This window comes from Manis javanica, chromosome 4 (assembly GCF_040802235.1).
Source record: "Manis javanica isolate MJ-LG chromosome 4, MJ_LKY, whole genome shotgun sequence".
In the NCBI taxonomy this organism is placed as follows: domain Eukaryota; kingdom Metazoa; phylum Chordata; class Mammalia; order Pholidota; family Manidae; genus Manis; species Manis javanica.
The window spans coordinates 47,392,526-47,410,603 of record NC_133159.1 but is presented as its reverse complement, the minus strand read 5'-3'; the positions used below and the strand labels follow the sequence as shown (position 1 = coordinate 47,410,603).

At 34.6% G+C, this 18,078-nt stretch overlaps 1 protein-coding gene across 3 annotated transcripts in view; it reads left to right on the top strand.

Moving 5' to 3' along the window:
* The first annotated feature begins 1,035 nt into the window (after nucleotides 1–1,035).
* OMA1 (OMA1 zinc metallopeptidase) overlaps nucleotides 1,036–18,078 on the top strand; it is an 86,549-nt gene continuing 69,506 nt past the window's right edge. For all 3 annotated transcript variants that reach the window (XR_012130177.1, XM_073234001.1, XM_017651122.3), the window contains exons 1-6: nucleotides 1,036–1,185; nucleotides 8,756–9,274; nucleotides 11,657–11,885; nucleotides 14,027–14,200; nucleotides 14,300–14,407; nucleotides 16,945–17,073. Coding sequence is in view for 2 of the 3 variants with exons in the window: in XM_073234001.1 (XP_073090102.1) it covers nucleotides 1,112–1,185; nucleotides 8,756–9,274; nucleotides 11,657–11,885; nucleotides 14,027–14,200; nucleotides 14,300–14,407; nucleotides 16,945–17,073 (1,233 nt within the window). In the remaining variant the exon portion in view is untranslated. The remainder of the gene's footprint in view (nucleotides 1,186–8,755; nucleotides 9,275–11,656; nucleotides 11,886–14,026; nucleotides 14,201–14,299; nucleotides 14,408–16,944; nucleotides 17,074–18,078) is intronic.

The window sequence follows — 18,078 nt, the reverse complement described above, 5'->3', positions numbered from 1 at the left end:
AAAACACCACCATTACATTGATTACATCATGCTAATCAAGCAGGATAAGCAAAAAGTGTGAGTATACTGGAAACTTTGGTAAGACATACACACTTCAAATGGTGGGAGGTAAACCTATGAACATTCAGGGACCTGCCACTTCAGTTTTTAGGGAACCAGTGGCCGAGGACCTGCCCAGATATCTCCTTCAAAGTAAAAGGCAAATTATAAAACACAAATAAGCAATATAAAAGGAAAAAAATTACTTATAAACTCTCTAAAAGTGATACCTAAACTTGATCATAGTATTTATGTCCTGCAATACCTTTTTCATTCTGCATAAACATAGCAAACTAACATGGAATCATATCACTATTCAATACATTGTTTACTTATTTGCTTATTGTCTATCTTTCCTCACTGAGATAGAAGCTTCATCAAAGTTGGGTCTTGTTCACTGCTGTATCCTTGACATCTAGAAGGCATTTGGTGCTCAAGCAAGATTTTTTGGTGGAATGAATGAAGCATACTATACACATGGTTTTTATAGCCATTTATTTTCAACTAACTTCCAGATGCTTTCGGTAATACTTAATCTTTCTTAAAATTCGACACTTTAGAATCACGTTAAAGCAGGTTTCTCACAACTCCAAAGACTACTTCTATCTTCAGTTGCCTCCTTGAAAGGCAATTTTAAAACCAAGAAACGTTAGTCTTTTGTCAGCCCTGGAGTCTCTTTGCTTTTGACCAGCATTGCCTTAGGGTGTACAGCGGGCGCAGCCTTCCTGGATCATTCTTTAGGAGGACCCAAGTCCGATTCCCAGGACAGGAATTAATGATTGTACCCAGGCAACCAGCCCAGCCCAAGAGCACATCCCTTTTTTGACCACGAAGAGGCGCTAGAACACCACAGTCCGAGCTTGGTTCCGGGCCCTTTGGACGGAAGACTCTTGGGCGGGTGTATCTTCCCGGTATGGGCGGAGCAAAAGGTGCCCCTGTCCGCGCAGTGGGCAGGAAGTGAGGAGGCGGGGCCTCTGGGGGGGGTGCGCTTGCGCAGAGTTCGGTTCGGAGCAGTCGCTTTCGCTTCCTTCTCTGCTGTGGTCTGTCCTTGTGGGGACGCCTCTGGAGTTTAATGTGTGGGACCCGGCCCAGGGGCGGGGGCAGAGAACGGGAGTTGCAGTGGGGAGGACTTCGAGGCGCACTGGGGTGAGGAGCGGGGACATATGAGGACCCGGCGGGGTTAGGGTGGCGAGGCCCTGGCGGGAGGAGGGGACCGATGGGCTCCCGGGCGGCCATGGGGAGAGCGGGGCGCGTGGAGTCGGGGAGGGGTGAGTAGAAAAGACAGGGGTGCGGGGAAAGCCTCATTCTACCCCTTCCTCTCCTGTTGGCGAGAAATGCAAGGACCCCAGGGTGCTGCAGCCTGGGAGCTGCAAATTGGCAGGTGGCTGTGTTTTCTGCGAAGTTACTCCTCAGCCTTTCCTTCCCGTTAGCGGCGTCCTTTTTAAGGTAGTACTTATCACGGCGATATTGTGTGCCTCACACGGACAGTCACCTGTGGAAAACCGCTTCTAGCTGCTCAAGGCATCCTGAGAGTCAATCTCTTACCTCCTCACTCTTAGAGAAAGTGAAAGTTTTTCTCCTGAACCCTGCAGTGAAAAATCGAGAATTTCCTGTCTACCAGTAGGGAGTTTTGATAGTTTCGTCACAAACTTGTCTACAAGAAACACTTTTTATACTATTCAAGTAATGTCACTTGCCTGTATAAAATGGAGCGACAGTTTTATTGTACTGAGGCCCTCCGTGAGAAATTTTAATCCAGGGAGATGAAAATACTTCATTTGGAATTCAGGAATTGATCAGCTGTAGTGACTCCAGCCACTGCCATGCAACCCTCACTGAAAGGATTTCGGTTTATATCCGTCATCTCAAGACATTGTGAAGGGTGCAGTCTGACATTTGGAAGCCTGTTGCCTTCCAATTTATTTTTTTTTCAAGTCTTCCATCATATGTGTACTTTGCTTGAATGATTATTTTAAAGTACGTGTCCTATTTTTGCCAGTCTGACAGCTGTTTCCATAGAAACTAGAGAAGAAATAGTCATTTTCAGCAGAGTCGTTAAAACTGTTTTCCAGACTTCAGCGCTGAGTGCCAGTGAGTGCTGTACTTGCTCATTCTGAGCTGGTACTTAAAGAATTAAGGATCCGAAATGTTCTTAGAGGACAACAATCCAAGTTGTTTAATTTTCTTACATCATTAATTCGGTAATCCTCCAAGTTTGCCAGCTATGTTGTTTGCCTGCTATAGTTCTTTGAAGATCTGTCAGCCCTGATTCTCTTACCCTCGGTGTAGTCAAGTGATGGGCTCTTTGAACATGTATAAATAGAATTCTTCTCCCATTCTTTTACCCTTTCTTAAGGATAAAGCGGGGATCACAAAATATCAGGCTCTATATCTGTTCTAAATGACACTTGATTGTCAGTGCTATAATGATAGTATTTTTACTTATGTACCTGTAGCGTTTGGCGCTTTTGCTTATACCTCTTTATCAGTAGAATACTTTTAAAAAATTTAAGTCATGAGAATTTTCTTGGCAGTGAGCAGAACTAAGCAGGTAATGTGTATAGACAAAAAGAGGGGATACAAATTTTCTGAAGGGTGTAAGTAAATCAGTGGGTCTGGAACTTAGGAACAGGTGAGGAGGGGTGCTGAAGGTACGGGGAGAAGTAATGCGAGGCAGAAGCATGAGCTGCCTAGCCTACAGTGTGAAGAGTTTATTAAAGCCCATGGAACCAAAGCAAATTACAAAAAGTTGCCTTTCTTGGTTTGGGGGCTTACTAAAGTAGTAATACATCCTATAAAAATTTAAACGGCACAGAAATAAATAAAATGGAAATTCAAAATTCCTTATAGCTACCATCCTGCCACCCCAAAGAACCACTATGAATAGTTTAGCATATATTCCTTTAGATTTATTTTTATTTGTATATTCTAAGATATTTTAGCATTACTTTTTGCAAGTAGGGTAGGGTTTGTTGTGTTTTCTGTGGTATTCCTAGCATCCAGAATGGTATGTGTTATGGCACATTGTAGCCACTCATTAAATATTTAATGAATGAATTAATAACATATTTCAGAGAACAAAAACTGGGGGTCTGTAGGTGTGTGGTTTGTCAAAGCGATTAATCTTTTTTTTAAGTTGGTTGCTACTATTTAAAACCTGGCAACTTTCACATAAAATCTGAATTTCTGTCCTTAAAAATATTGAAGTATTTGGCAACACAAGCCCAAATTCCATTTTACTTGTGGCACTTCTTTTTGGTGGGCATGAATCTTTGCTGGTAAATTACAAATTTGGACCCTACAAATCTGCACTCTCTAGTACAGTAGCCACTAGTCATGTTTGGCCATTTAGTTTTAAATTAACTAAAATTTAGTTAATTAAAAATTCTGTTGCTCAGAGGAACCAGCCATATTTTGGGTGTTCAATAACCACATGTAGGAGTTACCTTATTGGGTGGCACAGATAACAGAGCATTTCCATCATGGCAGAAAGTTCTGTTTTGCAGAGCTGAATTACACATTTGGGTTTGCCTGATTTTTGCAAGTAGCATTTGTTGTTAATTTTTAAATTTGCATATCTTCATCATTACATAAATCCTCATTTTTTAAATGGCTGTGTAAGTATTTTAGCAGTGTAGGACTTAATGTCAGTTGTGGGAGTAGGATTCTGTTTTCTAATTTGCATTTTATAAAGATTGCTTTAGCTCTCCTTTGGGGAGAAGAACAAGAGAGTTAGGGGTTGGTGGTGAGATAAGGCAGAGATTGGAAGTGTATAGTAATCTACATCCTAAAGCTACAGAGCCTAGGAAGGGCTAGGTTGACATACTGAGGAGGCAGAACTGACATTGCCTAAGTTAATGTGGGCTGAGCTCTTTTGGATGCTAAAGTCACTGTAGAGATAATCCAGTATTACTTGGAACTGATTCAATGTTGAAAATTGGGAACTTGGTTTTGCAAAATATAGAAGGAACCTTTAGCTAGTTCAGGTCCAGTGAACAATATGTATAGTAGTAAAATGTTATCAGCTTTATATGAAATGTATAATTGTTTTATACTATGTGACCTCTTAAATTAGAGATCATTTATTTACAAGATACAGAAACTCCTAGAAGAGAGGGAATTATATTAGGAAGAAAGTGAAAGCTCATGAAGCTCAATTAAAATGTAGGAAGTACAACAGTCTCTTTGGAACCAGGAAGGCGTGACTCTCTCCCTCTGAGTCTTCCTAGTCTGTCACTTTCTTTCCATTCAATAATTCCATTGTCCTTTCTGTAGCTCCATTTTTTTTTTTGCAAAGGTTTTTGCATATTGCTTTGTTTTGCCGTAGCTCCAACTATAGCCCCAACTTATACATGCCTTTATCTTTCTGTGCCTGATACTGTCTCACCAAACATTGTTTCAGGTCAGGTAACCACTACTAGTTCCGTGGCCAGTGGGAGGGGTCACTAGAGATAAACATGGCAGTCTAGGCTTATCCCTTAAATTGAGGCTTCAGGAGTCACTTATAAAAAGGGTGTATGGTTCGGCAAGTGCCTGAAGCTTATCTACCACCCTAAAGGAAAGTAGGTTTGTGTTTTGTGCAGTTTGACTTCTAGTAGAAGACTTTATGTATTCAAATCCTACGTACACATTCCCATTTGAAACATTTTTTTTAGTTGAAGTATAGTTGATACACAATCTTACATTAGTTTCAAGTTTAAAACAGTGGTTCACCAGTTATCCACATTATTAAATCCTCACCCCAACTAGTGCATGAAACAATTATTTAAAATTGTTTTTTTCTGCATCTGCCAAGTGGCATTTAAAAAATGCATACTTGAACTATTCTGCTAGTCGCGAGTATCCTTTCTTTTTAAAATTCATATAGTACATAGCTTTTAATGTATAACTGTATTTTATGATCCCCTGATAGTCCTATTTAGGTATATATTTTTTCTCCTTAACTAGATTACAACTTTCATGAGGGCAGGGACTGAATTTTATGCTGCATCTGTAGCATACGGGCCACCTAGACAATAAAGAAACTTACTAGCTACTCAAATACTAATTTTGAAACAATTTGCAAACTTGAATTAATTTTATCACTTTTCAACGTTGTTCAAAAAAGATGACTAGAATATCTTGTTAATGTCAAACTGTTAATATGCCAGTCTGAACTCTCAATTTAAAATTGGTAACAATAAAAAAAAGGTTAACTTGAAGTTAATATTTATTTAGCATGCCCTTTATTCACATACATTAATAGTGCAAGGGTGGAATGTATAATGTATGATAATTTTGAAATAGTTTGATAATAGATAATGCCATTTATTAAAACTGATACTCTGCAGCATTTTTCTAGATAACTAGGTTGAGTTAGATTTATATATCTTCAGCTTTTATTATTAAGTTTTAACATTTAGAAAAATTGAAAAAAAAATTAGTGAACACACATATAGCCACTACTTAGATGCCATTTTACTGCATTGGCTTTGTGTCCTTTCTCTCTCTCTGTATGTGTATTCATTTGTTACAGTTGGAAAATAACTTTTATTCATCAAGAAAAGATACTTCAGCAAGTATCTCAGGTATATGATGTTTACCTGCCTAACTACAGCCAAGAAAATAAGCAATACCTGAAATAACCTAAAAGCAAATACATATTCAAATTCCCCCAATAGTCCAAATTGTTTTCTAAAACTGATTTTTTGTCTTTCAAACTAGGATCTAATCAAAGTTCACATGTTAAACTTTGTTGTTGTCTCTTAGTATCTTTCAAAAATAGCTTAATGTATAATTGGTATACAATAAATTATACATATTTAAACTTACCAGTACAAGTTTTGACATAAGTATGTACCTGTAAAACCAGCACCACAGTCAAGATAGTGGACATATTCATTACCCACAAAACTTTGTAATCCCTTCCCCACTCCTCTTTACCTCCCTGTCCTTAGGCAATTACTGGTCTGTGTGTAATATAAAATAATTTGCATTTTCTGCAGTTTAGTTTATAGAGCTGGAATCATACAGTATGTACTCTTTTAGAGGAGTAGGTTCTGGCTTCTATCATTTGCTTATATATAGAAATGAAATTGTTTTTGTGTATTGCTTCTGTATTCTGTCACCTTACTAAACTTATTGTAGTAGTTTTCTTGTAGATTTTCTATATAGACAATCATGTTATCTAGGAATAAAGACCTCTTCTTGGTTATTTCTTGTCTGGATACCATTTACCTATTTAGTTTTTATGTATTTAATTGATTCTATTGCACTGACTAGAACCTCCAGTACAGTGTTGAATAGAAGTGGTGAGAGCAGACATTCTTGCCTTGGTCCTGCTCTTACGAAGAAAGTGTAGTCTTTCACCAGTAAGTATGCTGCTGGTTATAGGTTTCTGTAGATATCCTAGTTTACTGAGAATTTTTATCAGATATAGATATTGGATTTTATTAAATGGTTTTTCTATGTTAATTGAGATGATCATGTGGTGTTTCTTTTTCAGTTAAAGGGTGAATTACATTGATTTTATGTATCTGCTAATCCTTCTATTCCTGGGACAAATCTCATATGGTCATGATGTATTGTCTTTTTTATTGTCGAATTAGATTTTTAAAAATATTGTTAAGAATTTTTTGTATCTATGTTCATGAGGGGTATTACTCTGTGGTTTTGTTACTTTATTTTATTTTCTGCTGGCTTTTCAATTTCCTGGAAGAGTGTGCATAGAATTGTTATTATTAATTCGTCTTTAAATGTTTGGTAGAATTCCCCAGTGAAGCTATTTAGGCCTGAAGCTTTCTTTGTGGGAAGGTTTTTAACTACAAATCAATTTAAAAAACTGAAATTGGGCTCTTCAAGTTGTCTGTTTCTTTTTCAATGAACTTTGGTAATTTGGGTTTTTCAAGGAATTTATGCATTTTATCTAAGATGTCAAATTTAAGATTTTCTTTTTCATCAGTTTTAAGAAATTTGATCATGATATACCTTGGAGTAGTTTCCTTTGTGTTTCCTGTGTGTGTGAGTTTACAGTTTAACTTCTTGGATTTGTGAGTTTACAGTTTCCATCAAATTGGAAAATTTTGGACATAACTTTTTTAAGTTTTTTGCATCTACCATCTTTCCTCCCCTTTCAGGGACTACAGTTACACATCTGTTAGGCCATTTGAAGTTACCACACACCTCTCTGATGGCTGTATGCATTTTTTTTCAATCTATTTTCTCTTTGCATTTCATTTGGCATGTTTTTATTGATATGTCAAGTTCATGAGTCTTTATTTCTGCAATGTCTAATATGCTATTCATCCAGTGTATTTTTCATCTAAGGTATTGTAGTTTTCATCTAGAAGTTTAATGTAGGCATTTATAAGAAATATATCCATGTCCCTACATAACATTTCATTTAACTTCTTAAACATATGTAATATAGTTATAATTATTTAATGTACATGTCTGCTAATGCTGTTCTTTGTGTTATTTGGGAGTTAGTTTCTATTGATGGATATTTCTTCTAATTATAGATCACACCTCCTGCTTCTTGCATGCCTGTTAATTTTTAAATGATAAATTGTACCTTGTCCAGTAGTGGATATTTTTGTACTCTTGTAACTGTTCTTGAGCTTTTTTCTAGAATGCAGTTAAGTTACTTAGAAACAGCTTGATTTTTTTTACTGTTGCTTTTATTTTTGTTAGGGCCAGAGTAGCTTTTAGTCTAGGACTAATTTTTTTCTAATATTGAAGCAAAACCCTTCTGAGTATTCTACCCAATGCTCCAAGAATTAAAAAATTTCCATTTTGAAGGGTGGGAACAAGCAATATACTCTACAGTGTGTGAGCCCTGCAAGTTGTCCCTCTAACCCTGTCAGGTGGTTTTTTTCTTAGCTGCAGGGAGTTTTCTCACAAGTGTGCCCTGATCAGGACTCCACTAAGTGCAAGAGGGGGAATTTCTGCAGTCCTCTGGAGTTTTCTCTTTGCAGCTCTGTCTTCTCTTGTGCTGTATGAGCTCTAGTTCCCTTGGCCTCTTGAACTCCCAGCTTCATTTCTTCAATTTAGGGGGCTCATTAGGGCCCTGCCTCTCTTTGCATGGTGACCCAGAAACTCTCCAGGCAGTAAGCAGGAGCATGTAGGGCTCACCTTATTCATCTCCCCTCTCTCAAGGATCACTGTTCTTCATTGTCTAATGCCCAGTATGTCAGAACCATTGTTTTATTTATTCTGTTTCTCAGTTGTTTCTGGTGGGAGGATAAGTCTGGTGCCTTTTACTCCATCTGGAACCTACTCAGAAGTGCCAGGATTATATTTGAAAGGAACAAATTTATATTTTAAATATATATTTTGTAAGTTAGATTTTATCCCATGTTCTCTTTTCCTCGTTATTGCGAATTGTTAAAACTTACTGCTGTTTTGTCTAATCTTTCTTATTTACCAAATAATTTAGCTGTGGAAATAAAAATAGATTTCCCCCAACTTAAAGTAGGAAATGAAAAGAAGGAAAAGTATGGGTTATTGAAGTATATATTGTAGAGTAAAAAAAAAGTAACAAAAACCTCTTTGGTTTGTCTTGCTGACAGGCTTGTCTTGCTGTGGGGTTGGTGAGAAGAAACCCAAAGTAATTTAGTTTGAGATCTATTAAAGGAAGACCAACTGACATACCTATTTTGTAAGTGTTATATTCCCACTTTGGCCAGTAAGTATTTTCCAGAGATATTTATAGTTTTTCTTTTTTTGTGTGTTCCAGAAAATCAAGGGAAAGAAAGATGAGCTTCATCTGTGGATGGCAGGCTGCTACTAGAAGCTGTGTTTTCTTCCGATTTAATTTACTGGCCAACTGGAGAAAATGTCACACACTAGCTGCAACCTCCTTGGACTGTCATCAAGTACAAATTAACCATATAGTGAATAAATACCAGGGCCTAGGAGTGTATCAGTGTGATAGGTTGACTTTTCTGCCTGAAAATTTTCACTTCTATAGGACTTTTTATAACAAAAGAATTGGATGCCTCTTGAGCACCAGAAGTAATGAAATTTGGATGATTACCCGAAAATGTACTGCATGGAATGATGCTTTTTCAAGACAGCTATTGATAAAAGAAGTTGCAGTCAACACTGCCCATTCAGTGTCACGTCCTCTGCACTGTTTTCCTTCAGGGGACATCAGGAGCTTCCATGCTTCTCCACGGTCCCAAGCTGCTCCAGTTCCTCTCTTTTTGATACTTCTTAAACCAGTGCAGAAACTACTTGCAATCATTGTAGGCAGGTAAAAAGCCTTTTAAAAAGGGAACTTTTATATTAAAAGGTATTTGTAAAATTTTGCTTTTAAAGAAAACTTGTAGATTACCCAACCATATTTATCTCAGAATTAAGTTTCTAAACAGTTGGTTCTACACAGTTTTTTTATATATGACTTAATAGTCTTGAAATAATTTACTGCATATTAGAGTATAAAAATACTTTTAAAAGTACTTATAGATCTGGTGTAGACATTTTTTAAAAGATATTTATGATTATAAGAATTGAATGTTGTAACTCATTTCTCAGAACAGTACTTGCAAACATTCCTTTTTAGTTTATGGAATTTAAGGCAATGGATCATGAAATTGAAGAATTTTGTTTATTTAAAAGTGAACTTATTCCTTGCCAGGTTAAAATAAATAATATTTACTTATTTTTTTATTCTATTCCCAACAAATCTTTGTTATTTTTTCTTGGTAGTCCCTCATAATAGTTAATGTTTTTACAGCTTAATAGTACTTTATATTTAATTTAAACCTCCCTCCATAATTAATTCTGTTTCTCTTATTCACTCCATGAATATTGAAGAAAGGTAAAATTAAACATTGTCTCCTCATAAAGTTATGTTTGGTAACTATGAAGTCCCTTCTAGCTTTCTTATGTCCATACTAACCGACTCAATAATCTTTTTATCAAAAATTAAGAACTTGTACTCTGTAAGATGTTACTGTGTTCTTTATGATTTGGCATTGGCACCCAGAAAATGTATACCCAGAAGGCGTATAGCTGACAAAGAAAACCAGATTAGACAATGGTTAAAGCAGTAAAAACAGATTTTATTCTGGGCTTTTGCAGTAAAGGAAAAGAGACTTCAGAACAGAACCAGAGTCAGTTCTAAAAACAGCAATCAGAAGTGGGGATTCATAGCCAAGGAGTGGGTGGGGTTTGGTGGATAGGAATGTACTAAGGAAACATCAGGAAGAGTAAGGGGGGATTCTACCTAAACCAACCTACCAGGATTCCTGCTTCAGGTAGGTGAAGGCGGTCAGACATCACTTGGGGGAATGATGAATGATGAAAAATTTGATTAGATACCAAGGGTGATCGGATATGGAGGATGGGGGTTTCTGGCTGAGCTGAATTATCTGGAATTTTGCTGAAATTGGACAGTGCATAGAATATGGAAGTTCAAAGTTGAAAAAGAGTTCAGGGGAGCTTGAGTAGAGTTGAGTGGAGAAGAGTCTTTGCCATAACTCAGCACATGTCCTTAGGCCTGTAGCTTTTTTATCCTTTTGAATTATTTATTTATTTTTGACTTGTTGTTTCTGCAAATCATCTAAAATTTTCTTTTAGGACATGTTTTCATTCATTGTAAACAGTAAGTCATAAAGTTTTAAATGGTAAGTGTACTTCATAGTTTTCTTTAGTTTTTTTTTAGGTTAAAGTACTTTAGAGGCATTTTAGGTGTTATTTTATAAAATATATTTTGTCAAGAGAATGATATATATATTTTAAATTTTTGTTGTGATTTCGCAGATGAACTCATAAGGAAAAATTTTATGCCAATGTTGAAAACAGTGTTGTCAGAATGTCTCTGATCCCTGACGAGCAGCAGAGAATTCTGTTGCCTGGTAGAAGTTGGACCTCCTCAGATGTTATGTATAAAATCTCTCATTCCCTTACTTATAGTACTTATGCTCTTTTTATTACCTCTCATGGTCATATTCTTGAGGGGTTGGTGGAATTTCTGCTACTGCAATATTCATTTCTAAAAGCAATGTTGAGGCGGTTTCCCTCATACCTTGCCGAAGTACTGGCTGTGCCACAAGTCCGATGAGCCATGGGGAGAATGGTGGTTAAAGGTACGGATTTATTGTACCATAACCCTCTCAGGTATTTATATGGGCAGTTATCCCTATGAAGTGGCTAAGTGCTCAGACTCTGGGATCATAGTGCCTTCTTGCCTAGTTTTCCTTGTGTTACCTCTGTGACCTCGGACAAGTTGCTTAACTTCTCTTTTTTCACTTGTCTCCTCTATAATGGTTATTATGAAAATTAAATGAGGTGACATGTATTAGACGAGTACTTCACATGTCATGAACAGTCAGTAAATGTGAGCTAGTGGTAGTTGTAGTTAAAATAGCTTCTCTTTTAGTGTTTACCTTTAAAATAGTTTAAGAAGAAAAATTCAAAGGAGCATTAGAATTTTTAATATACCTCTATACAGTTGATTACTTTTTCATCATTTAGCTAAGAATTTTATAAATTGAAAAAGTCATCTATACAGAAAAGTACATCATAAAAAAAATCAAGTATTTGATAACTTAAAATTTTAATGTAAACATTAAGTTTTGGGGATACGTGCTGATACCCTTAACAGAACTTTGAATTTTTCTGTTTGCTCTAGGGGCATAAGGAAATGGTGGCAAGCACTTCCTCCTAACAAGAAGGAATTATTTAAAGAAAGTCTAAGGAAGAATAAATGGAAGTTACTCCTTTGTTTGAGTAGTTTTGGATTGCTCTTTGTAGTGTTTTATTTTACCCACTTGGAAGTGAGTCCAGTCACAGGAAGGAGCAAGCTACTCTTATTGAGGAAAGAACATTTCAGACTTTTATCAGAACTGGAATATGATGCAGTAAGTAGTAAGAATTGTTTCTAATTAGATTGCTTAATAATAATCCTCAAAGCAGGAAAGTTTCTTACATATGAAAGATGCACTACCTTTTTATTTTAGTCTTTGATAAGAAATTAGCGTTTGTTCCAAAAGGCCTCAAACCTTTCATACTTAGTATTCCTACTGTCAACATTGCTTTTCCTCCATTCCTCCAGCCAGCTCCTGCTCATCACATGTCACCTTAATGTCACTTTCTCAAGAGAGCCTTCCTTGATTATCCAGACCTAGTTAGGAAGGGTGGTTATATTAGGCTCTAGGGGGTATCCTTCATACACACTGAATTATAAATCACCTAATCTGTAATTGTACCCAGTGCTTGGCTATGTTGGGATTAGGTCTCTTACTTTTATTTTTTCTTTGCATACTGTACTTTTCTTTTAAAGCACTTATCGTGAGGGTGATGTAATTATTTGCATAATTATATATTTGCTGATCTGTCTCCCTTGTGGGGCTAAGCTCCATGGGGCAGACACCTTGTCAGTTTTATCATTTTATCTTGAGTAGTAGCGCAATGTACAAAGTAGTGCTTAGTATATATATATTTTTGAATAAATAGATCTGTTATCTGAATTTTTGTACCTTGAAAGTAAAAGTAGAATAAGACAGTCTTTTTTCCTAAGCATCAATTAGTGTTATGTCAATTTATTACATTTTTTTAATGCAAATTAAAGTTGGAATTCAGAAGCCTCAATTGTTGGAAGATGTAATAACTCAGGTAGTTAAACATTTTATACCATTGGTGAGTTTCTTGAGCACAGATCATCTTTCTCTCTCTAGTTCTTGGCGCATACATAGTATGTGTTCAAATAATATTTGTTGATTTGAAGTCTCATAGCCTAACTTGAAAGCTTTGGCATGGTTAGATCTTTGTATCTTTCTGTTTCAGTTGAGTTTCTGAGTTTGTGAATAGAAAGTTATCATTAAGAAAAGAAGTAATAATTGTTTTTCACTAAAAATATTTCCCTTCTTAAAAATATGGCCAATCTTTTCTAGTAGAGTTTATACCGGAGATTTGAGAAGTCTTAGAAGAGTCTAGCTGAAAGCAAGTTTGAGGAAAGTGTTCTAGAAATACTGAGACAGGCCTAGTGTTAAATTAATGCATCTTCTACCATTCATATGAGTAAGAAATTTATAAAAATTATATGTATGCACAGATATATTCTTATTTTTTAACCTACAAATGTAATATGAAAATTTAAACATGTTCTCATAGGGATATTATAAGGTAGTATAGTTACATATACTCTTGCTGGTTTTATCTCCTTAAGAAGGGTTAATTTAATAGTGTTTTCTGTTGTTTCAGTTTACATTGGTAACTTGTGCTTTTTAAAAATTCTAATTGACATAAAGACTTTAAAAATCATTTTCTACAAAATCATATTTTTTGTACATTTCAAGGAAGGTTACAAACTTGTTGATTCATATGTGAAAGATTATACATTTTATGGAAATTAAAGTAATATTTCCACAACATCCTTAATTTTCTCAGTCCACTTGAGTTTCTCATGAATATAGTTTCAGAAAGTTGTCTTCTTATGATAGCTAGTCTGAATCAGCATAGTATAGAGAGAATGATACTCCATTACTTCTAAAGTTTCAGTAATTTCCTTTCAATCTGTGAATGAAGCATCCTAAAAATTAATGAAATGTCTTTTTTTATAGGAGTTCAACTTTTCTATTAATTAAAAGGTGTTTTTTTATGCAGTGGGTTATGAAAGTAATTTTCTTTTTTCTTTTAGTTTATTTGTAATCTTTATGTTCTCCAGGTAATGTTTTGTTTTCTAAAATACTTAGGGAAAGTAGAAATATTTAGGCATTTTATTTGTTTATAGGCTAATAGAAACGATGAATGAAATTTTTATTTCAACCAATTTATATGAAAAATCTTAGTTATTAAAGTTTATTCCATTTGCGAGAAACCACATTGCCTTTGCATGAATAATTCAAATTTGAGAAATTTGAGTGCTTAATATATGCAGATTTTTACATAATTAAAAATTAAAATGTTCAACAATAAGTAGCCCTGTAACTCTCAATGAAGCAATGTAAACATTTTGTAGAGCTAAAATTCATAAAGAATACTTTGGTTTTTAATCTTTCAGTGGATGGAAGAATTTAAAAATGATATGCTAACTGAGAAAGACCCCCGATACCTGACTGTTAAGAAAGTGGTTTATCATTTAATTGAATGCAATAAAGATATTCCAGGGATCTCGGAGATTAACTGGATCATTCATGTGGTTGATTCTCCAGATGTAAATGCCTTTGTGCTTCCAGTAAGTAAATGTTCTCAAACCTAATTTTTAATTGTTAAGTTTAACATCCTTATTTTTTACGGTGTTCTATTTACTTACATGATTTTCTTTCTGGTGCAGAATGGACAAGTGTTCGTCTTTACTGGGCTTTTAAATAGTGTGACTGATAGGCATCAGCTTGCCTTCCTTCTGGGCCATGAAATAGCACATGCAGTACTTGGGCATGCTGTAAGTACCTAAAATGAATGTTCTGTTGTTGAAATACTGCTTTGAAATTAAGAAGTTAAGTCTTTTAAAGAACTGAATCTTTTCAGTTTTCTCTTTTCTTAAATGATAGAATTTTAGTTGTTAGTTATTGGATTGTTCTGTTACCTGAGAAAATATAATTGGCTAATTTTGATACTGAAAAATTAGTGTTTCTCTTAAACACTTTTTTTTTTATCACCTGTCTCTTTTGCTAAGAAGTAATTATGCTCAACCTCTAATTATTTCAAATTAGATTTTAAAGTTCCCGTAATTATTAACATACTTATAATCTAGTCAGAAATTAACTGTAGGAAAGTGATATTACTATTTATGTGGGAAAATGAGTTTTCTTGCTTTTTTATTCATTCTCAGAAGAAAGCTTGGAGCATCTTTGAAAATGTATAGAATGAAATGCCATATATAATTCATGCAGAGTAATAATAATAATACCTTGCTGATTTACAGTTTGCTGAACTTTTTTATGTACCTTCTCATTCATAATTATAATACCATTCTCTTGAGGTATATTACATTATACATGAAGAAAACTGACATTTTAAAAAATTCTAAGTAACCTGACTAACGTGACAAATTGGGAGAACTGGGACTTTAACCCAGGACTTCTGTTTGCAAGTCCAGTGCTGCTGCTTTTTACCAGTTAGACCTGGTTGCTGCCAGCAGTTTTCTTACGTCTTAGAAGTTGGGTTAATTTATGCTCCTATGAGTACACATCTGTTTGACTTGATATGACTCCAGAAAAGTAATATATTTGTTTACTCATATTTTTATTTTTATTCATTAAAAATACGCATGGCTCTTTTGTCCACATGATTAGAGAAAGAGATATTTTCTAATTGAAGACATGAGGGTAAATAGTGGATTGCAGCATGTGGTATCAGAAATGCAAGTAATATGAACTTTAAGTGGAAGTAATAATGTTATTAGTCCCTCTAAAAGTCATCTCTTCTGAATCACAAATAATACATTCCTTAGAGTATTAATAAAATAAGGTAGGCCCATGTTCTCTTCTGAAGCACAAATAATATCTCCTTTGTTTCTTCTGAGTTTAAATATTTTCTTTAACCAAATGTATACAAAAATAACTAAGCAGTTGATATAGATTACATCTTTCAAAAAGTGACTTCATAACTGCAAAACCAATCAATTTTGGCTATTTCTAGCATTTAAAAGGCTTTCATACTCAGGACATTTATTTTCTGGCTAGTTTAGTAACTCATTCAGCATATTGTTGTCATTTCTATCAGTGCAAGAATAATAATTAAATGAGACATAGTAAGCAAATAGCCTTAAAAACAGAAAAATAATCACTAATATTTCTTTGTTGAGGTCCTAGACATTATGAACACTATATTTTCTTTTTTAGGAGTCTCCATTTTGATTTGATCTAGCCTTTCATGTTGTTTTCTTTTATCCCACAAATATAGATTTGTTTTAAGTTTTAGTTTTCTGAGACTCTGTAATAGCAATTATATTCTTTAGTAATTAATAACAATTTTCTCTTCTATAATGACTTCGTCATTTGGAGTTTCATTTTTTTTTGTGCTTGAACAATTCCATAATTGTTTTTTATGGCACACAGTTCTTAGCGTAAAGGAAAGACTGCTTCATGAGGGCAAATTATATTGTTAATGGAAGTATTCTAGTTGATTTTTTTAGTTGTCAGTCATGTTTCATACATTCAAGTAATGATTCCTCTATCATCAATATCAGCATTAAATTAGCATTTATTCATCTTAATGGTGAACAATGAACTATCTAGTATCTGCCCCAAACAATGATTTTAAGTAAGATCTTTTTTGGTTACTGCTAAAAGTAAATGCAAAAATTCATAGAACTCAATTTCCTGGTGAGAAATATCAAACTGATAAAATTGCAAACTTAAATAAATGAATCATACTTCATGTATTAGGTTTCATGAAGTCCAAAAAACTTTTATTTAAAATAAATTTTTAATCTTTTCCTAAATTATTCCTTGTTTTAACTATTTCATATGTTAGGTAGTGTTTATAAGTATAATAAGCCCATTTATTTGAGCTTAAAAGAGATTTAGTAACTCTATCAGAAATTAAAACTTCCTGTGTTTGAGTCCTTTTACTAATACCTGTGTGAATTTGGACAACTCCTTGAATTGTTCTCCATCTTCATTCCTTTATCTATAAAATAGAGGTAATTGTACTTATTTCACAGGATTATTATGCTTGTTAATATAAGAACATGTAGGTTAATGAACCTGTCGTTGTATCTGAATGATGGTAAGTGGCTCAGTAGATGTTAGTTAAATGAATGAATGAATGAATACAAAAGTATGTAAGCAAGGGATGGGAAAAAAGACTGAGAAAGGATAAGGCACACAGAAAAAGAAAGTGCCATCTTAGTCGGTGAAGATCAGGTAAACATATGTAATTATATAATATGATTACACATTATAAACTAGAAAATGTAAGCATATACTGTCTCAACTTGTTAAATGTAATTTTCATTATTTTGACTATTCTCAGGCAGAAAAGGCTAGCTTGGGCCATATATTGGATTTCCTAGGTCTGATTTTTCTCACAATGATTTGGGCCATTTGTCCTCGAGATAGCTTGGCACTTCTGGGCCAGTGGATTCAATCTAAATTGCAGGAGGTGAGTCTGAGACAATAACTTGAATTTGGCCTGTGGTTAGGATATTTTCTCTTACTATAAAGCAGCAAACACCAGAGATGTTTTCACGTATTACCATGAAATATGAGTACTGATTTTAGTATCTTATGTTTTTTCATTTTTAGGGGCTATACTTAATACTATGCATTCAAACTAGAAAACAATACATCTCTCAAATGATGGAGATAGATGGGTTGAAGGGCTTAGCAACTTTTGACTACCATAATTTCTCCTTTTCTTTTTTGTCATGGTTATTGGTCCTAACAGAGAAAAACCCAGTCACAAACCCTTCTTTTCCTTCTGCCACTTTACCTTCAAGCTTTCTGTTTTTGTCTCATAATGACTGTGATGTACTCACTGGATGACTCTCCTTTCCCTCGAGATATCTACATTTTGATGGGTAACTCTTACAAAACCTATGAACTTTTATGGGCACAAGGCTGGTTGAAATTGCTTTACCACCCTCACCTCCTCACTCCCAGTTAAACTGTTACTTCCTGGAAAATATTGAAAGGACAGTATTACTAGATGTTTGTTAACTTTTGTTTTTAGTACTTATGTATAATAATAATTATCTCAAAATTTATTAAGTCCCTCTTTTTGTTTAAAACACTACCCTACTGAAAGTAGGTTTTGCAATCTTGATAATTGCTTTGTTAACTATGATTAATTATTTTGTTTTACATCTTTCTTCAAATATTTCCTTTTGTCCTGGGAGGTTTGGTTATTTAGGAACGATCTGTTATTTGTTTATTTAATGATTTGTAGAGCACCCATCAGAGTGCCATCTGGGTGCTGTTTAAATTTAGTGTGTAAAATTCTTTGAGACAAATTGCTTTTGAAATTGGATGACTGTCTTTTATTCAGTGTTACTATATCATTTGACTCATATTGAAATAAAGGGAAAACAGAAAGGTTATTGCTTAGGTTATAGAGTCTCATATTTTGAATTTTATTTATGTCATTGATGTGCTGAGAAGTCAAAGG